Source organism: Podarcis pityusensis (genome assembly GCF_964106645.2).
Source record: "Podarcis pityusensis genome assembly, chromosome: 2".
Taxonomy (NCBI): domain Eukaryota; kingdom Metazoa; phylum Chordata; class Lepidosauria; order Squamata; family Lacertidae; genus Podarcis; species Podarcis pityusensis.
This window is the reverse complement of record NC_138029.1, coordinates 113,758,694-113,780,135: the sequence shown is the minus strand read 5'-3', so window position 1 is coordinate 113,780,135 and position 21,442 is coordinate 113,758,694. Positions and strand designations below refer to the sequence as shown.

General features: G+C 46.5%; 1 protein-coding gene across 6 annotated transcripts; it reads left to right on the top strand.

The window, feature by feature from the left end:
- The first annotated feature begins 2,621 nt into the window (after positions 1-2,621).
- Positions 2,622-16,249, top strand: LOC308469346 (zinc finger protein 862-like). Of its 6 annotated transcripts, XM_080991658.1 has the most exons (9): positions 2,868-2,953; positions 3,368-3,495; positions 4,564-4,646; positions 5,632-5,758; positions 6,991-7,080; positions 10,056-10,241; positions 10,478-10,573; positions 11,543-11,590; positions 13,980-16,249. In XM_080991658.1, exons 3-9 carry the CDS (start codon positions 4,581-4,583, stop codon positions 16,070-16,072), a joined length of 2,706 nt encoding a protein of 901 aa, XP_080847784.1. In that variant the 5' UTR covers positions 2,868-2,953; positions 3,368-3,495; positions 4,564-4,580; the 3' UTR covers positions 16,073-16,249. The 6 variants fall into 6 exon arrangements, with proteins under 6 accessions (XP_080847781.1, XP_080847780.1, XP_080847783.1 ...); XM_080991655.1 differs by lacking the exon at positions 3,368-3,495 and having other exon boundaries at positions 2,622-2,889; positions 5,635-5,758; XM_080991654.1 differs by lacking the exon at positions 3,368-3,495 and having other exon boundaries at positions 2,622-2,889.
- The last annotated feature ends 5,193 nt before the right edge of the window (positions 16,250-21,442 follow it).

The window sequence follows — 21,442 nt, the reverse complement described above, 5'->3', positions numbered from 1 at the left end:
TAACTCAGTATTTGCCTACAGTGTCCCCTCAGTAATTCTACACAGGATGAGTGTGGTCTGTTGAAGGTTTTCCAGTAGCCTCCACACTCTGTGCCATTTGCTATTCTTCCCAGCATCTTCCTTTTAGTGGTCTTACCCTGTAATGCTTTTATGTGTTTTTTAAAACTGCCGCTACAAGTGCACAAAATTGGTAGCATTCTGTGTTCACATCTGGCCAGAAATCCTAAGCAGTTTCTTCCTTCTCTTCTCCCAACTTCTCTCCCCTTACACACGTGCACAGCTCATGCAGTTAGTGATCGCTAGCTTTCTCCCAGCCCTAACCACCCCTCCCCATACCAGGCTGTATGTGAGGTGCACTGAATTTGCCATGCATGAAGAAGGCAGGCAATTTTCTTCATTTCCTGCAGTGCTGCACCTCACGGTGACAATCCAGTATGGGAAGTGGTGTCACAGGCCAACACAGTTCTCTAGGGCAACATTTCATTTCCTGATGGGTGGCACTTAGCACTTTTTGCAGTCCAAGTCAGCATGGAAACCTGGAGACCAGTCTTCACTTGACTAAAAACAGAGACTCCAGCAGGTTCACTCTCTTCAGAAAAGTGGATTTCAGCAAAGTGTCTAAACAACTTTCATTTCTCAGTGGAAGAAACACGTGCAGTGTTAAAATCAGTGTAGCTGTCTCTCAAATGTGCTTCTTAACTTTCTAGAATCCCTGTCGATTGGATTCAACCTTCTCTTCAGCAGCTTGGTTGGAGGAGATGTCAACTGCCTGTAGGACAGGGGCGGGGAAACTGAGGCCCAGGGGCTGAATGTGGCCCCAGGGGCCTTTCATTCTGGCCCTTGGAACTTTCCCCAGGCTAAACTCCTCAATGACCCTACTCTTCATTCCCCTCATGTTCCCCCCCCCCGCTCCTGCTCCAAGCCAGAATGTGCCCTTTAACTGATTATTGTCTTGTACAACGTGGGGTGGTTACACACACACGGGGGGGGGGGGACATCATTCCCCCCCCCCCCCCCCGCTCTTGAATTTACTTGTCCCTAATCTAAACTCTGGAATTTTACATGTGTGTGAGTGAGTGTATATGCGTGCAAACACAAAGGTCACATCCACACTGATGCTACAGCAAAGTGCGTAGTGGATCCAATTCATTTTTACTGAATGCTATTTTCAACACTGCCTGGAGACATTGTACATTAAGCTTACTTTGTTTTTACAACTTATACTCTGCTTTCCACACAGTAGTTTCTCAAAAAGGCTTACAAATATAAAAGCAAACAAAAGTAACAATGTCCCAACCTTTGAGACGTATGTTGTCAAGTTAAAAACAGCAACAGTGTCAAAGTAAAATCAATGGCCAATAGGAGCAAAATGCATTGTTTGTGGCCTCTACATATCAAGTTTACCCAATACTGCTTCATTCTATGGAACTGGTTCTGTTACAGGTACCCTATAACATGCATTCTGCACTTATAAGAAATTGATCTTGTGTGACAGCACCTGCACTTTGGAACTCCCTGCCACTTGACATCAGCACCTTTGCTATACTCTTCGGTACCCGCTGAAAACACTTTTATTAAGGCAAGCCTACCTAGACGTGTTGGGACGCGGGTGGCGCTGTGGGTTAAAGCACAGAGCCTAGGACTTGCCAATCAGAAGGTCGGCGGTTTGAATCCCCATGATGGGGTGAGCTCCCGTTGCTCAGTCCCTGCTCCTGCCAACCTAGCAGTTCGAAAGCACGTCAAAGTGCAAGTAGATAAATAGGTACCGCTCCAGTGGGAAGGTAAAAACAGTGTTTCCGTGCGTTGCTCTGGTTCGCCAGAAGCGGCTTAGTCATGCTGGCCACATGACCTGGAAGCTGTACGCCGGCTCCCTCGGCCAATAAAGCGAGATGAGCGCCGCAACCCCAGAGTCGTCCACGACTGGACCTAATGGTCAGGGGTCCCTTTACCTTTACCCAGACACTGACATGTTTTAATCTCTTGCTGTTATTTTAATTATCTTTAAAATGTTTCAATTATTTTTGTCCAACTATTTTTATGGATGATTTTAATAACAATTCTTGTGGGTTGCTTAGTTTTTATTACACTCAAGTGGTATACAGTATAAGTTTTTTGTTAAATGAATAAAATAAACACTTTGATATTTTAACCGGAGGCGTTTTCAAAACTGCAACTGAAGCATATTTACGAATCTGTACTTATGAATGGACCTTAAAACTGCATTAGGCTGATGAAAACGTGCCACATTGCCTTGCCGGTTGCACAAGCTGATGGGTAGCTTCTAATGTCCCACCTTGAAAGCGTGTCTAACCATTTCAGGCGGAGAAGAAAACAGGACTTATTATGCACCTGCTTTTTCAAAACAAAAAAAAACATTGCATGGTCTCCGACGTCCCCTTCCAATGGAAATTCTCCATTCTTTGTCATGAACATGACAGGATCAATGACCGCTCGCTCCCTTACCTTTCATTTTGTCAGCTCTTACAAACGGCAGAGCTGCTTGCCTACAGCATCAGCGCCACCAGCATCTCGGCGGCGCTGAATTGAATCGGATTAACTAGTGGGAAAAGGGTGGAGCTTCGGAGACTACAACTCCCGGAATTCCCCGGGACCAGGCCGGCTGCTCTCGGCGCCTCCAATGCAGCCGCAGGAAAGGGGGCGCCTGGCGTGCCGTAGCCAATAGATTTCCAGCGTGCGTGTGTGTTTTAGTGGATCCGATCTTCGGATGCAGAGCCGGAGCCATGGAGTGGGTCGACGCCGCTTCAGGAAAGAGGGGCGATCCCTTTGCTGGAGGGATCCCTGCCTGGGAGCCTCCCGATGCGCCCCCGATGGCAGCAGAGCGCGGCCCCGAGGAGCGGCGGGGCTGCACTGAAGACTTCAGCTTTGCAGGCAAGCAGAGACCCAGCGCAGGGGAATGAAGGGGAGAATCTGGTTCAATGCACGCTTTATTTATGTAAGGCTTCTTTTTGCAGTTTAGGGGTGGCGTCGTCGGCTCCCGGGCTGCCTTTTGTCTTTCTCGACGTGCGGTGGTGTTAAGCAAGGGAGAGAAATATGGGGGGAGAAATATGTGGGGTGTGGGCGGCGGCGGAGAATGGGATGGAGAGAGGCTTATTGTTCGGGGGAATTGGACTGAATCCATATGGGGGAAAGGATCAGGCACAGTCTAGTGTCGTGGTGGCACCCCCAAAGCAAAGATCTCACCTCGACTCTAAAACGAGGAAAGGACTTCATTTGGATAAAATCCTGTCTGCTCCAAGCTCCGGTTGTTTCAGGGGCGCATCACCCCCTGAATGTCGGTCCATTCATTCTTGTCCCCCACCCACACCCCCGCCGCTCAGGGGCGTTTTTGTTGGTTTCATATTTGCAGACAAAAATCTTGGAATGAGTCGACTGCTTGCCTTCCGGGACCGCTGAAATTCTTTCCATTCATTAGCAATTTGTGTTAGGCGTCTGAAGGGAACATAGATCAATCCTGCGCCCCTGTCGTTTCAAAAGGCGAGAGGAGCTGGGCTGCGTCAAACTAAAGGGTCTCTCTCTCCCCTTTACTGACTAACAGTATTTGCATTTCTATCTGGTTTTCCCCGCCTCTTCAATTAATCCCCACAAGAACCCTGCGAGGTAGACTAGGCTGAGAGGCAGTGACTAGGTCATAATGTCTCCTGGTTTCTGCAAAAACGGAAAGGGAACCTGATTGTTCCTGTCTCTTCCGGTCTTTTCATATCTTGCTGTTTTGCTAAAGGGCAAAATAGTATTAATAATATTTTGCCGCTCCTGCGTCCCACCCCTTCTGCAGATATGCCTTTCATTCCTATCAGCTTCAAATATTTTGAGAGAATATGTATTTATTATTATTAATTAAATTTGTATATTGCCCTTCATCCACAACATAAAAATTCAGAATAAAGTACATAATAAAAACACACACAAGAAGAAACCAAACTAAACCAATACCCACACATTTAAAAGGACATAGACTGTTAATCAGCCAAAGCACTGAACATCTTAGCTCCAGGGTATCTCAAGGAACCCTCATATCACAGCTCTAAGAGCATCGTTGGTTGTTCCCCAAGTTGTCGAGGCTCATTTGACAACAAGAAACTAGGCCTTTTGTATCATAAGCCCTGTGTGGTGGAATACGCTGCCAATAGAGATTCAGCGGGCACCTTCCATTTTAACCTTTAAGCACCTGTTCAAAGCTTTTCCATTCCATCAGGTTTATGCAGAAAATTAAGAACACATCTGCCATAATAATTATCTTAATGTTCTTATGGTATGGTTTTACGTATAGCTTTCGTAAACCACTGCGAATAGTGGTACAGTGGTACCTCGGATTAAGTACTTAATTCGTTCCGGAGGTCCGTTCTTAACCTGAAACTGTTCTTAACCTGAAGCACTACTTTAGCTAATGGTACTATTTCTGGGTTAGCGGAGTCTGTAACCTGAAGTGTCTGTAACCTGAAGCGTATGTAACCCGAGGTACCACTGTATATAAATATTTTTATAAATAAAAATCAATCAATTTCACTGAAAATGTATCCTCAGTTTTGTCTCTTGTTCACACAGGCTCTGAAAAGTGTTCCATGTTTCAACTGAGGTCAACATCTCCTCCTTGGGAAAAGGACGTTGCTGCGGTAGAGTCTTCCCAGGTGTGTGGTCTACTATGGCGCGTTTTTTGGCTATATGGGAGAAACCCCAAACCCCTTTCACGCATTTGACCAGGAAGCTTCAAAGCCCCTTTTACAAGTCTGTTTTTAATCTGTGGAACCAGATGTAGTCTGCTATCACTGTCCCACCATCTTCCTCACCTCCCACCCTAAATTCCTACACACACAAACAGACACACACAGGGAGAAATTGCATACAATAGAATAAAATGGGAGAACATTGATCCCAGTGGGAATACCATTTTTTTAAATACTTCCATTAATGCTTCCATTATACTGGCCTCGGTCCAGTATGTCTGAAGGAGTGTCTCCACCCCCATCGTTCAGCCCGAGGTCCAGCGCCGAGGGCCATCTGGCGGTTCCCTCCCTGCGAGAAGCCAAGTTACAGGGAACCATGCAGAGGGCCTTCTCGGTAGTGGCACCCGCCCTGTGGAACGCCCTCCCACCAGATGTCATAGTGAACAAGAACTATCTGACTTTTAGAAGACATCTGAAGGCAGCCCTGTTTAGGGAAACTTTTCATGTTTGATGCATTATGGTATTTTAATATTTTGTTGGAAGCTGCCCAGAGTGGCTGGGGAAGCCGAGCCAAATGGGTGGGGTATAAATAATAAATTATTATTATTATTATTATTATTATTATTATTATTATTATTTACAGAAACACCACACCCTGCATATAGAAGAAAAGCACATCAGTGGGGAAAGGCAGCTTGGCCCTTTGCCTGCTAGTCCATTGTTGTTTTTATTGTTGCAGGTGACTCTTAGTGTAGGGCGATATTTTTTAAAAAAACACCTCCCCCCCATTTGCAGTGGTGCAGCCCATTTTGCCTGCTGCATATACGGGCCAGGTCTCATTTTTTCCAAGTTGGAGGGAGTTGCATCTATTGTTCCTCTGTTTTGGTTCAGGTGTGAAGTTTTTTTGGGTGGTGTGCCTGAGGCTGAGCTTTCTTTCCTTTCCTTCCAGCAGCCGGTGACCTTTGAGGATGTGGCTGTCTGTTTCACAAAGGGGCAGTGGGATCTGCTGGAGCCAGAGCAAAAAGCCTTGTACAAGGAGGTCATGCAAGAGAACTACGAGAACGTGGCCTCCCTGGGTAAAGAACTATTTCCCAAGGTCACAGGACCTGGGAAACTCTGAATTGCCCGTGTCTCCCAGCAGTTTTATTTATGTAAAAGATCTAAATGTATATGTGGAAAGCACAACACTGGTCATTAGAATGTATGGTACAGATGCCAATAAATGGCCACTTAATTAATTGGGAGCGGCCGCCGAGACCACATAACACCGGTCTTGAAAGACCTACATTGGCTCCCAGTACATTTCTGAGCACAGTTCAAAGTGTTGGTGCTGACCTTTAAAGCCCTAAACAGCCACGGCCCAATACACCTGAAGGAGCGTCTCCACCCCCATCATTCTGCCCGGACACTGAGGTCCAGCGCCTAGGGCCTTCTGGCGGTTCCCTCGCTGCGAGAAGCCAAGTTACAGGGAACCGTGCAGAGGGCCTTCTCGGTAGTGGCACCCGCCCTGTGGAACGCCCTCCCACCAGATGTCAAAGAGAACAAGAACTATCTGACTTTTAGAAGACATCTGAAGGCAGCCCTGTTTAGGGAAGCTTTTAATGTTTGATGCATTACTGTATTTTAATATTTTGTTGGAAGCTGCCCAGAATGACTGGGGAAGCCGAGCCAGATGGGCGGGGTATAAATAATAAATTATTATTATTATTATTATTATTATTATTATTATTACTATTATTAATCCAGACAAGATACTGGTTGTTGTTTTTTTAATTTGCTAAGCTTAATGGACATCCTGTAGCAGTGAATGCATTCCCAAAGTGAATTACATTTTACATGAATGCTTTCACATGATAACCCTGAATTATAAAGTTATGAAAGAGAGATTATTCCATTAATCATTGCATCCTGCCATACCAATGTTGCCTTCTTGCACAGATGGCTGAATTCAATTTTACATTATAGTGACATTCACTCCTGCATGGTCCAGAGTGAGTGATCAGCAGAGTTAGAGGAGTTGCGGTGTGTGTTGTTTTTTGGGGGAAAGAAGATAAGCAACAAGGTCTTACCAGCGGAAGGCTGCAATCCTATACTTGCCCAGGAGAAAACCCCATTGAGACCAGTGGGGTTGACTTCTGAGTATACATGCATACGATTGCACTGTCTGTTGCACACATTTCCATTTGTTTCTGCTCCTTAAACTTCCAGGGATGTTAAAAGTTTGCGTAGGGATCTATATTATACTTGCCTCTTGTGCCACTGTCTTCCTCATGACCCTTTTCTTTTCTCCCGCCTTGCTCCCAAACAGGTTTTCCAGTTCCCAAACCGACCCTGATCTTCTGGCTGGAGCAAGGAGCGGAGCCCTGGGTTCAAGATATGGGAGAAAAAGCAATCAAAGGTGAGGCCTGCTGCAGGCATGGGGAGGCCCAACAGGGCCCGCTGTGGAATATTAAGAGGGTCTGGATGAGCGTAAACCCATATACAGCCCACATCTTCAGCGCCTACATGGGCTGGGTGTCGGGAGCACATTCTCCGACCTTCCGATCACAGGAACGCAGGAACAGCAGAGCAGCATTCCGGAGGAATAAATCCTGGTGCAGTGGACTCACATTGTGAGCACCTCAAAAGCAGCAGAGTAACGGAAGCAAAGCTGTGGAGGTTTTGTTGCATACCTAATTTATTTCTACTGATTAAACAAATAAAAGAACATAGCAAACATGTATGAGAGATACAGCTCCCTCATACTGCCATCTTGTCTCTAGGCAGATCAAAGAAAAACCAGACACAGTGCTAGGGATGGAAGTCTGGAAGAGTAGTTTCCACCCCCTCCTTTCTCACAGACAGAAAGTAAAACAAACATGATCTGGTGATCTTTGCAATGGGAGGAATGAAAATACTGATGTCGGACCCCTCCTTGAAAATTGGGGGAGGCATCTGTTCCCTCAGTGCCGTGCGAAACCTAGCAGTTGAACTGTGAGATGCTGTACTTGTTTGAAAACATTCTCCCTATCTCCCTCAGGGTTTCCCCCTCTGCTGTTCCTTTTAGTCCTGTGTGATTTTCTCCCTTCTGTCTCCCTGCCTCCACTGTCTCTGCTCTTGCCATGGGCTGGATAGGCGTGGAGGAATGGTGGGAGGAACCAGCTAGGAAACCACCAAAGGAAAGGTGTCCCAGGCTGATGGGAATCAGAGTCCAGCCATATCTTGAAAGCCACAGGTTCCCCATCTCTGTTGTGGGGGCTTGTGGAATGGAAGTTCAGTGAAAGAGCATCTGTTTTTTTCAGTCTGTGGTATTTCTGCTGAAGGCTCAAGTAGCAGGCAGTGGGAACAAGCATCAGCTGGAGAGCCCCTGCCAGTGAAGGGGGTACAATCCTAGGCTGGGTAGATTGTTGTTGCTGTCTAGTCGTTTAGTCATGTCCGACTCTTCGTGACCCCATGGACCAGAGCACGCCAGGCACTCCTGTCTTCCACTGCCTCCCGCAGTTTAGTCAAACTCATGCTGGTAGCTTCGAAAACACTGTCCAACCATCTCGTCCTCTGTCGTCCCCTTCTCCTTGTGCCCTCCATCTTTCCCAACATCAGGGTCTTTTCCAGGGAGTATTCTCTTCTCATGAGCTGGCCAAAATATTGGAGCCTCAGCTTCAGGATCTGTCCTTCCAGTGAGCACTCAGGGCTGATTTCCTTCAGAATGGATAGGTTTGATCTTCTCGCAGTCCATGGGACTCTCAAGAGTCTCCTCAAGCACCATAATTCAAAAGCATCAATTCTTCGGCGATCAGCCTTCTTTATGGTCCAGCTTTCACTTCCGTACATCACTACTGGGAAAACCATAGCTTTTACTATACGGATCTTTGTTGGCAAGGTGATGTCTCTACTTTTTAGAGTAGATAAATTGTTTAATTCCCTATACAGCTGCCAGGCATGATGACTATGGTTGGGCTTCATGGTGGGTGGTGGTGATGTTTCTGAGGGCCAGTTGTTGGAAACTGTAGGAGGAGAGCGTGGTCTCATGCTCGGGTCCTACTTGTGGGATTTCTACAGTTGTCTGGGTGGCCCCTGTAAGGACAGGATGTTGTCCTATGTGTGGAGGAAAACCTTAAAACATGTCGCAGAGTCCCCCAAAATAGACCAGAGGCAATTGTATTTCTTCTTTTTTATTTTTTTAAAAAAAGTTTTTATTGTTAAAATAATTCAGCATTAATACACACATATTGCGGATATACAAGCATACAAACATACATTTCATACAATCCTTAAATATATACAAACATACCTACATTCAGTCCCACAGATAATTCCTTTCCCCATCACCACCCACCACCCCTCACCCCACCTTTGTGTTAGACTTCCAATCTACTCAATTGCAATTTCTTTCCACTTCTATTACTTTCTTTCACACACCTTTAACCTAATTTCATGCTTCTTTTTCTATTACACATTGTTATCCATCTTATTTAGTATTTCAGTATTTAAAACGGAACTTGTTTATTCTAATAGTTCTGATTTTTCAATATGGTTTTGCAAGTATCCTTTAAACACCTTCAAATCCCCGTCTATCTTCTCTTTTGAGATCCTTCCAATTTCTCCCATTGTTTTGGATATATTGTAGTACTCCAATAATTGTATTTCATCCAGCAGAGCTTTACTTTCTACTGAAGGCAAATGATCGTAATGGTCACAAATCCAAATACATTCAGGAATTGACACAGTCCATAAAAATCCAGTTGCAGCACTTACAAAACTTATAACAAGACTAAAACTTAACACTAAGCATACAGTGGTACCTTGGGTTACATACGCTTCAGGTTACAGACTCCGCTAACCCAGAAATAGTACCTCGGGTTAGGAACTTTGCTTCAGGATGAGAACAGAAATCGTGCTCCGGCGGCGCAGCAGCAGCAGGAGGCCCCATTAGCTAAAGTGGTGCTTCAGGTTAAGAACAGTTTCAGGTTAAGAACGGACCTCCGGAGCGAATTAAGTACTTAACCCGAGGTACCACTGTACTATGTACTGAACACCACACCAGAAGGGAGAGAGAGAGAAAGTGAAAGTAAAACCCAGGCTCCCTTTGGCCTATATTTATAGTCAGCATGATCTTAATTGGAAGAGATAAGAGAACTAGTTCAAACCAGCTTCCCAGAAGGTATAACCCAAACAATCATGACCTTTCTGCCTGCTTCTTTCACACAGAGAAGCTTCTAATAGCTTCTAGAATCCTCTTGTATTATTCAGAATGGGAAAGATCTCTACACATCAGATCAATCCTTTAGGCATTAAGAAATGCAAACTGACAGATATTGGACTAGGTCCAGCAAGATCTCCTTGCGTTATTGTCTAAGACAGCTTCCTGTTTTTCCTCCTCTCGCTTCAAAACAGCAAGTGACAAGAAGACGGCGAAGAAAAAAGCAACCTGCCCCCTGTGTGGGAAAATAGTCTCTTCCAAATATGCTCTTATCGGGCACATGAGGACCCACACGGGAGAGAAGCCTTACGAATGCCATGACTGCAGGCGGGGGTTTGCCTTGCGGAAGAATCTGACCTTGCACCAGAAAACTCACCAGAGTAAGCAGAACGTGGAGATGGTGTAAATTGCCCAAAACCTTGCTGTGAGGGAGGCGAAAAGAGAGCCTGTATAGTATAGGGGTCCCAGGTGGGTGGGTGGGTAGGGACGCAATGGGTCTCCCTGTGTATTGCATGCAGAGATGTTAATTTACCCCATGGTGAGATTGTGTTTGGTGGAACAGATCAATCGATCCCCACCCCACGAGTCTAAATATGCAAACATTGCTTCCTTGCAGAACACCTTGTGCCAAACTCCCAGTTAATCCGAGAAACCGCTTCCTGGAAAGAATCTGCTTTTAGCCAGAACCAGCCAGGGGGAGAAGAACATCGAGGTAAGTTCTTCTAACCCCTGTGATGGCCTCACTACTTTGCCTATGGCAGGCAGATACAGAGCTAAAGGCCTACTTAGTGGTGGCTCCCAGATTACAGAATGTTCCCACAGAGAGGCTCGCCTGGTGTCGACTTCGATGCCGCTTTTGGCCTCCGCCCCCAGGCAGAGATCATTTGATTTTTCCAAGCTTCTAAAGCCTGTTGTGAATCCTTTTTTTTATGCTGCTTGGTGTTTTACTTCTAGTGACAGCTTTTCCACTTACATTTTATATTGTAATATTTGTAATTCCAACTTTTGGTTTTAATATATGCTGGAATAAAAATTTAGGAGTTTTTAATGTTTGATGTTTTATTGTGTTTTTCATATACTGGGGAAACCCAGTCAGATGAGCGGGGTATAAATAAAATAATAATAATAATAATAATAATAATAATAATAATAATAATAATTAATAATAAAAAAAACTTAATTAGCTGCCCTGGGAACTGGTGGAAGGGAGTGGTGTAAATCCAAATCCATAAATGAAAATGACTTCACTGGGCTCAGGTTTTTGTTTGACACCCTGAGCTCCTTTGGGAGGACAGAGGGGGTTAAAGAAACCTAATTAATAATAACAGCTGCCACTTCTGGGGTCGTCATTCCCTACTTTCTATGCACCAGAGCGATATTCATAAAGCTTGTTCAGAGCCTATAAGCTCTTCTCTCCCTTCTAGTTAAGTATTTTTTAAATACAGTGGTACCTCGGGTTAAGAACTTAATTCGTTCTGGAGGTCTGTTCTTAACCTGAAGCACCACTTTAGCTAATGGGGCCTCCCGCTGCCGCCGCAGCACAATTTCTGTTCTCATCCTGAGGCAAAGTTTGTAACCTGAGGTACTATTTCTGGGTTAGTGGAGTCTGTAACCTGAAGCGCCTGTAACCTGAAGCGTCTGTATCCCGAGGTACCACTGTATTCTGCTTCTATCCACTCAGATTACCTAATGTCGGAGGTTTCAGTCCCTCAGCCGAGCTACCTTGGAGGTGAGTTTCCATAAAGTGACCTGTCTCATCCCCTCTTGTTTTTGTCAAGTCTCTGCTCCCTTTGCATGGTGTATGCGTGAGGACGTTATCAGGGCCACAAGTCCCTTTTTATGGAGGGGGTGGGTGTCTCAACAAGTTGCCCCCCCCTCCTTAGTACTACAGCCATCAGTGCTGGCGGCTGCTCCTTGTCCTCTGAGCTCTCTGCTGACTTTCCAGTAAACTGGCAGGTAAGCCAGCAGCAAAGATGCAGTTGGGAAACTCATCGCTGCAGGCCAACTTTGATAAGTGGGTGGGACTGCCCACCTATCTATCGCTTGCCATCAGATGGCCAGTTTTAGCCCACATAGTTTGAAATTAAATCATGCCCAGCGTGTGGCACTTCGAAGGTCCAACAATCACCTGGCTGGAACTTGAAGAGCCTACACTGTCCGGAGCTCGTCCTACACTCGAGTAGGATCCTGGCAGAGACACATGCCCGACTGGCATGTTCTCTCCCTCCTGGTCTTTCGTTTGGGAGCTTCAAAAGCTTTCTTCTGCCCGAACGTCGCAGCAACTGATGCCAACAGACACCGGCACACTTAGGAATTCGCAGAGTTTGCACATCATGCATGTGACAGACCTCAGCAACTCAGCATTTTGGTTAATCTACTTTATTTACAGGGACGCGGGTGGCGCTGTGGGTTAAACCACAGAGCCTAGGGCTTGCCGATCAGAAGGTCGGTGGTTTGAATCCCCGTGACGGGGTGAGCTCCCGTTGCTCGGTCCCTGCTCCTGCCAACCTAGCAATTCGAAAGCACGTCAAAGTCCAAGTAGATAAGTAGGTACCACTCCGGCGGGAAGGTAAACGGCGTTTCCGTGCGCTGTTCTGGTTCGCCAGAAGCGGCTTAGTCATGCTGGCCACATGACCCGGAAGCTGTACACTGGCTCCCTCGGCCAATAAAGCGAGATTAGCGCAACCCCAGAGTCGTCCACGACTGGACCTAATGGTCAGGGGTCCCTTTACCTTTATTTACATATAAACACACATGGAGCACTGCCACATGCCTCCCTCTCTCTCTAGTATCAGACAGCAAAGAGAAAAAGAGCAAAGGACAATTGTCCCACTTCACAGAACACAGTAACACAAACATCCTGTCTCCATCACTTCCCACTCTGTGGAGTCAAAACACACACCGTCATGTGACAGACAACAATCCCATGACTAATCATGGAGCAGGAATTCTAACATACACAGAGTGCATGGGCGTAGCCGGGGGGGAAAGGGAGGCAGCCCCCCTTGATCAAGTAAATCAATAAAAATCTAACATGAAGCCTGCCCTCCACCCCCCACATAAATCCTGGCCACACCCGCAACAGGGCTTGCAAAAATTTGTTGCAATGGTGTCAGTTACCAGTTTATGTTGGTAGCAGGGATTTTTGTTGTTAACACATTAATAACACGTGGCTCCCAATTGGTGGTCCATGGACCACAGGAGGTCTGTGTAGCCCACCCAGGGGAACTGTGGCATCATTCACATAACAAAAACTACCATAGAGATAGCAAAAATTTCAAAAGTAGGCTGATGTTTTATTTACTTATTTACTTATTTATTTATTTACGGTACTTATGGGACCGCCTCTTCTGGTACGCCCTGCGGAGAACCTTAAGGTCCATAAATAGAAACACCCTAGAGATTCCGGGCCCTAAAGAAGTCAGATTAGCCTCAGCCAGAGCCAGGGCCTTCTCAGCCTGGTGGAACGCTCCGTCACATGAGACCAGGGCCCTGCAGGATCTGATTTGTTTCCGCAGGGCCTGTAAGACAGAGTTGTTCTGCCTGGCCTTTGGCTTGGAATCAACTTGATCCCCTCCCCCTCTTTCCTTTTTCCTTTTCTCCTTCTGTGACGGAACTCCTATTTGGGGACTTCCCTGGCTTTTTTCTGGCCCACGTAGGACCAGTCTGGATAGTTGGCCTTGCTGAAGATTTGACGTTTTCATCCCCCCAAAATTTTTGATTTGAGTTTCTACTGAAATGAAGCTGCATTTTAATGTTGTACTTAATCTTTTTTTGAAGTTGTATTTTAATCAATTGTTTTTATACCTGGTGTTAGCTGCCCTGAGTCCGGTCTTGGCTGGGGAGGGTGGGGTATAAATAAAATAAAATGATGATGATGATGATGATGATAATAATAATTATTATATGAAGTTGGGAACTGCCCAGAGTTGCTGGGGCAACAGTCAGATGGGTGGCATAGAAATTAATAATAATAATAATAATAATAATAATAATAATAATAATATTTATTTCATTTTGAAAAACGGGGCCTGCAGTACTTAGCTAATTGGGAACTTGATCTAATTAAAAACACCAACCAACCAACCTATATTATCCCTCCAATTTCTCTCCAAAAGGAATAATCAAGGTTGAAATGGTGGACGACACAGACGAAAAGGACCCGATGGATGACTATGCTCTCTCACTGTGCCCCCCAATGGAGGTGTGGCCTCCAAACCTGTATCCAGAGGGCTGTGGAAGGGAACCTGGTGCAGTGGGAGCAGCCCGAAAGACGCTAGGCCCCCGATCTATCCAAAAGTCATGGTTCTCTCAATTCCCATGGCTGGAGGCCGACAAAGGGCAGACCACCCTCTACTGCGTGGTGTGCAAGGAGAAGCCGCCCGCTCACGGCCCAGTGTCCAAACTAGTAACGGGATACACCCGGCCGTTCAAAGTGGAGACTCTGAAGCACCACGACAAGAGCAATGCTCACAAGCTCTGCGTCCGAGCGCTGACAGCTAAGGAGGACCCAGATGGCGCCCCGGCGGCCGAGCGCTTGACTAAGATGTCCAGCTACGTGCTGAGGAACATGGAGCACCTTTTCAGTGCCGCTTACGACATCGCTTACCACTCAAAGCCGCTGAACGATTACGAGAAAGCGCTGGACCTCCTGCAAGTCATGGGAGCCCCCATCATCCCCAGGTACAGGAACAGGGTGGCATGCACCCTCTTCATAAGGTGCATCGCGGACACGCTGCGGAAGGAGATACTTGACAGCATCTGCCGGTCACCTTGTGCCAGCCTCCTCTTGGACGGCTTCGCGGATTCGTCCGACCAGCCCTGCCTGGCAATTTACATCCGCTACCTCAAGAGAGCGGAAGTGAAGGAGTCGTACCTTTGCTTGGTGTCTTTGCCCGGCGACACCGCCGACGCCTGCTTCGCTGCCGCCGTTTCAGCCATGGATGAGCTGCAGATCCCGTTCAGGAAACCCGGGTGGGTCGTGGGCCTTGCGACAGGCGGCGCAGCCAGCATAGCAGCCTGCAAAAGTGCGCTCGTCGCCAAATTCCAAGAGGTGATCCCTCGCCTGTCCCCGGCCCATTGTGTCACCCACAAGCTGCAGTATGCGGCCATCGGCGCCTGCTACAGGGATGTTGACTTTGTGAAGGACTGTGAAAAGCACATCAGGGCAACGTTCAAGTTTTTCCAAGCCTCTCCCGAAAGACTGAGGGAGCTGCAGGGTGCGGCTCCCCGCCTGGGCCAGAAGGTGGCCAAACTAATGGAGTCAAACAGTGTCAGGTGGGTGGTGAGCAAGAGGCAAACTCTAAGCATCCTTCTGGAAAGCTTGCCTGCTTTGGTTGCTCACCTTGAGCGCCTGTCGAAATCCGGCAGCCACGAGGGGCAGAAGGCGAAAGGCATGTTGACGTTCTTGAAGAGCTTCCATTTTGTCAAGTTTTCCCACTTCTTGATCGACTTCCTTCAGGTTTACAAACCCCTCTCGGAAGAGTTCCAGAGAGAAAGCGTCTTGCTTGGGCAAGTCAGTGCTGCTGTAGAAGCTGCCTACCTCGCCTTGCAAAACCTCCTCCAACAGCCGGGACCGAAGGAGGAAGAGTTTAATGCCGCCGTGAAGAATGGTTCTTTCAGAGGGGTCTCCTTGGATGTGGTCGAGATGGGAGAGTTCCGGTTCCAAGTGGACCGTGCAAAAATCATCCTGACCGGGGCGGAATACCTGCACCAGAGATTTGACGGTGAGACGTCGCCCCAGCTCTTAAAAAGCACAGAAGTGTTTGATACCGTGTGCCGGCCTGCTGCTGGGAGCTGCCTTGCCAATTCTGGAGACGCTGAGGTACTTTCCATGGCGAAATATTTTGAGTACGTTCTCCCTCCGAGCTACAGCGTGGAAAGGCTGCTGGATGAATGGGCCGAACTTAAAAACGTGGCCAAGGACCTTTTGTTTTCAGAGCTGTGCAGGAAGGCCATTGCGGAGCGGCAAGCGTTTCCTTTGCTGAGCAAACTCGCCTCAGTTTCTGCATGCTTACGAATCTCTACAGGAAGCTGTAAGCGGGGCTGCGTTGTTATGAACCTGATAAGGACTTACGAGAGGTTGAAGCTTTCCAACGAAGTGGCAAACTCTCTTGTGATGGTGGCAGTCAATGGGGTGGCAGTGCCAGAGTTTGACCCGTTGCCTGCAATCGAGCACTGGTACTTAACATCATCAGGCCGTCGTTGTTGACAACTCGGCCCCCGTCCTCACGTGCGTCGTTGATGGGATCCGGCTCGGATCACAGTGCAGGGTGTGAATATGACCTGTAGTTGCATTGGTGCAAGACATCAGCACCTGATTTCTCCCCTTCCTTTCCTCTCCCCTCCCCTTGTGTCAGTCTAACCAAGCTCAAAAGGGAGAACAGCCATGTTTCTAGGGTTACCTAGCAACTCAAGTATTAACCCATCGTGGTGTGCAGAGCTTGAAGGGGTTCCTGTATGGACCTGGATCACAGGCCAGGGTGGGAGGAGAGTTGATCACACATGAAAAATGTCCTGGGCTCAACAGATGCTTTGAGCAGGCCTGGTGACGATCTCAGGATGCTCTGGCAGCTTCCTTGTTTAGTAAAAAAAAAAGGTTTTCAAAGCCAATTCTTTAAAAAAGCCAAAAAACAAGAGAAAAAAACCTACAAGGTCTTTGGCTCGACACAGACGCTTCCACCTGTTACGTTTCCTTACTAATTTTTTGAGGCTACGTTGTTAATATTGGTGTCGTTTTAAATCTTGTTGCAATGCTTTGGGTACTAAGGGGTACTAAAAAGAACAAAACACTTGTACGATTTGTTTGTTTTTATTGTTGCACACAGCTGTGGAAGGGTTTGTAAGCTAAGGCAGTAAAGAAATGACGTCAGCAAATACAAAATAGCTACAAAATGAATTGACGTTGGGAATTTTCATACAGGACTCTCGCCTCAAAGGTCTTTTTGGTGGGAACTAGGACCAAATATTCCAGCCAGGTACTAGTGGAGTAAAGCTAGACAGATTTATATGACAGCATTAGAGCATAATTCACCAGATTGTGTGTCACAGTGATTGTACCTGGCAGTGCAGCTTCTTGTGTAGGACTCCCGCCCTTATAGCGATTTGCTGGCGAGTTTGACACAGTTCATTTAAGTTTCACGATAAGGAGATTTACTTCCCACAACAGGGAAAAGTGAGGGTCACTGCTATAATAGTATCTTCTCTTACGTACATTTGAGTTTGACACAGAAATGTCAGAGGGCGTCTCTCTTATATATGTCAGCGCATGCAAGTTACATAATCCAGGGGCCACGATTGCTTTATTTTATTTTTTGCAGGGGGGGGGGCATGGACCCATTTGCAAACATAAGCGACTGACATGGATAAAACACACACACCCCATAAGTTATTCTAGCAGGTTACTCAGAGAGCCCCATTGGCTGCTGAGTCACTACTAGGCTAGGTTCAAAGATCTGGTGATATATAAGAAATGATATATAATAAAGCCTGATGCCACTTGAGCCTAAGTACATTCAGGCCTTCCCAGTTCCTTAAGATGAACATCAGCCACAAGTCCTTCTAATAGGGCAATTTCAATGGTCCCCCAGGCTTCTGAGGCTTGGTCAGCTCATTGCCCTCCCTTGCATTCTTGTTTATGCTGGTTTTAGTGTTTATAATGTTTTTGTATCAGTCCCCTTGGGGTCACTTTTGTGAAGAAAGCACCTGATAAATACAGTATAATAATAATATTGATACCCCGCCCATCTGGCTGGGTTTCCCCAGCAACTCTGGGCGGCTCTCAACAGAACAAAACTTCAAACATTAAAAACTTCCCTAAACAGGGCTGCTTTCAGATGTCTTCTAAAAGTCAGCTAGCTGTTTATTTCCTTGACAACTGATGGGAGGGCATTCCACAGGGAGGGTGCCACCACTGAGAAGGCCCTCTGCCTGGTTCCCTGTAACCTCACTTCTCTCAGTGAGGGAACCACCAGAAGGCCCTTGGAGCTGGACCTCAGTGTCTGGGCTGAATGTTGGGGGTGGAGATGCTCCTTCAGATATACTGGGCTGAGGCCATTTAGGGCTTTAAAGGTCAGCACCAACACTTTGAATTGTGCCCGGAAACGTACTGGGAGCCAGTGTAGGTCTTTCAAGACCGGTGTTATATGGTCTTGGCGGCCACTCCCAGTCACCAGTCCAGCTGCCGCATTCTGAATTAATTGTAGTTCCCAGGTCACCTTCAAAGGTAACCCCATGTAGAGTCCATTGCAGCAGTCCAAGCAGGAGATAACTAGAGCATAAATAATGGCATTCCATTCCCCTTGGGCACCAGCCACCACTGAGATTAAGCCCTTTGCATTACAAGTACAGTGGTACCTCAGTTTACAAAAGTCTTGTTTACGAACTATTCAGTTTACGAACTCTGCAAAACCGGAAGTAGTGTTCCAGTTTGCGAACTTTGCCTTGATCTACGAACGGAAGCTGAACGGTGGAAGGGCACCGCCGGCAGAAGGCCTCATTAGAGAAAGCACTACTCGGTTTAAGAACGGATTTGATTTAAGAATGGACTTCAGGAACAGATTAAGTTTGTAAACCGAGGTACCACTGTATTCTGAATCCTGAATTTTTATCACTGGCCTCGTCAGAAACATGGCGTTGCCCCAGGTGGCATGGCGTTTAGAGAGGAAAGCAAAGCTTGTGGAATACTGCGTAAACAGCAAGAGGAATCTGTTGGAAGTTGAGCAATAGTCATCCAACAGAATTGTTGCATCCAAGAATCAAGGCAGTGAGAGGTAGAGAAGAGCAGTTTTATTCCAAAATAAAAGCAACGGTGGTAACAAAAGTCAGCAAGTATACGGCCCATTGCTACTTCCCAAGTCTTTTACATGGCTAAATCTGCTTTGGCTTTCTTAAAAGAAACTTACATTGCATACTAACCACTGCAAGAACTAATGGGAAGAATTGAAGATCACGTCGTCATTTTAAAAAGTTACCATTTCCAGAGGCAAGAAAGAGATGGCTGAATGAGATGGATTTAACATCGATATCACCAGTTACAGCGAGGTGCTCCACCACTTGCATTCCCGGTGGGGTTGGGAGTCTAATAATTGGCCGGTTGAACACTTCCAACACCATATCTTGGGCGTTAAAGGAGAACGCTACCTGGAAAGAGAAATGAAGAGTTAGATCAGGCATCCCCAACCTGTGGTCCTCCAGATGTTTTGGCCTACAACTCGCATGATCCCTAGCTAACAGGACCACTGGTCAGGGATGATGGGAATTGTAGTCCAAAACATCTGGAGGGCCAAAGGCTGAGGATGCCTGAGTTAGATCAACTACGCATCTTTTGTCATGAATAGGAACCATTGCTATGATGTTAGCAGACAGGCAAGAGGGAAAGCTAGAGACTTGCCAAGAGAATATAAGCCTAACTACATAGTGTTGGAATGCGGGTGGCGCTGTGGGTTAAACCATAGAGCCTAGGACTTGCCGATCAGAAGGTCGGCAGTTCGAATCCCCGCGACGGGGTGAGCTCCCGTTGCTCAGTCCCTGCTCCTGCCAACCTAGCAGTTCGAAAGCACGTCAAAGTGCAAGTAGATAAATGGGTATCACTCCGGCGGGAAGGTAAACGGCGTTTCTGTGCGTTGCTCTGGTTCGCCAGAAGTGGCTTAGTCATGCTGGCCACATGACCCAGAAGCTGTATGCTGACTCCCTCAGCTAATAAAGAGATGAGCGCTGCAACCCCAGTCAACCATGACTGGACCTAATGATCAGGGGTCCCTTTACCTTTACATAGTGTTAGGCATGAGTTTAATACAAGGGCTGCATTCAGATGTGGAGTTTATTGTGTTGGTTTTACTGGTTAAAATGCTAGAGCTTCTGTCCCAATTTCTAGCATTATTTTGAAACAGCAATGCCTTGTTGTGTCACTGATCTGTGACTTTTGGATCAAGGTGCTAGCATGCCACACTAAATTTTAAATGGCAGGAAAGAGCAATATGCCGGTATACCACCGCAAATTTTGTAAACATACATCTCAGTTTTTATGAGTTCATGGGTTTGCAAATGGATTTTTGCTGGAAACGGTTAAAGAAATGAGATCTATTCTTCCGCTAGATTCCACCAGATTTCTGGAAGCGGCTTTTACAGTGTGTGAAATATCGCATAAACTTGAGGGGGTGGAGAGAGCAGGTAAGGAAATGCCAATGAGATAAGAGTGGTGCCAGAGTGGTGCATGCTCTAGTTATCTCCCGCTTGGACTACTGCAATGCGCTCTACATGGGGCTACCTTTGAAGGTGACCCGGAAACTGCAATTAGTCCAGAATGCGGCAGCTAGACTGGTGACTGGGAGTGGCCGCCGAGACCACATAACACCGATCCTGAGAGATCTGCATTGACTCCCAGTACGTTTCTGAACACAATTCAAAGTGTTGGTGCTGACCTTAAAAGCCCTAAATGGCCTCAGCCCAGTATACCTGAAGGAGCGTCTCCACCCGCATCGTTCAGCCCGGACACTGAGATCCAGCGCTGAGGGCCTTCTGGCAGTTCCCTCATTGCGAGAAGTGAGGTTACAGGGAACCAGAGAGACGGCCTTCTTGGTAGTGGCGCCCACCCTGTGGAACGCCCTCCCTTCAGATGTGAAGGAAATAAGCAGCCATCATATGTTTAAAAGACATCTGAAAGCAGCCCTGTTTAGGGAAGTTTTTAATATTTAATGCTGTATTGTTTTTAACATTCGATTGGGAACCGCCCAGAGTAGCTGGGGAAACTCAGCCAGATGGGCGGGGTATAAAATAATAATAATAATAATAATGATAGTAATAATAATAATAATAATAGTAATAATAATAATAATAATAATAATAATAATAATTATAAAGTGCCATCTGAATGCAGCCCTGGTTGCTTAAACTTGGCCGTGTTTACTGTGGAGAAAAAGCAGCGGCGGGCATCAAAAATCACGAAACTGTTCATTAAACAGATATAAGGGGTATTATTTTATCCCACCTAAAATAACAAGCAGCTTTAATTGGAGACTGGGTATAGTCTAGCCTCCTTGTAAGCTTTGGAAATCAGGATGAGTGCTCAGTAAACAGGCCATTTGGAGGAGCCCAAATATGCAGGATGAGAACATTTTTTTTCATTGGTTGGGAAGTTATGGTTCTCCAGCTGTTTGTGGAACTCCCCTCAGTCCCAGCTAGCAGGGCTAATTATTAGGAATTATGGGAACTTCTTGTCCAACATCTCAATGGCCACAGATTCCTCATTCCTGTTTTATATCAAGGTCTCCTCACCCTTCCACCTCATGATATTGAAATACTGAGCTTTGGTTTATCCTTTAGGTCTCAGATATACATCCCCAGCTGTTCTACCCACAAATTATTCCTGCAATAGGGCTCTCCTCTTACTTACTGTGACGAATAGTCCCAGGTCCAAGAGAAGATCCCGCTCTCTCCCCGTATCAGAGTTAAAAACGACGACCCTATCTCCGTTGAAAGTCTCAAATCGAGCGTTAAATTGAAGGAGCGGATTCGAGGCATTCTGGCCTATATGAAAGGTAAAGCTGATAGGAACATGGGAAAACATGCTTTATACAGAGTC

Bases quoted from the DNA above. Each gene is read 5' to 3' on its own strand.
- LOC308469346 (XM_080991654.1), top strand. From the start codon at position 2,742: ATGGAGTGGGTCGACGCCGCTTCAGGAAAGAGGGGCGATCCCTTTGCT. The intron at 2,890-4,563 runs GCAAGCAGAGAC...TTGTTCACACAG, and splicing joins TGAAGACTTCAGCTTTGCAG to GCTCTGAAAAGTGTTCCATG. The intron at 7,081-10,055 runs GTGAGGCCTGCT...GCTTCAAAACAG, and splicing joins GGGAGAAAAAGCAATCAAAG to CAAGTGACAAGAAGACGGCG.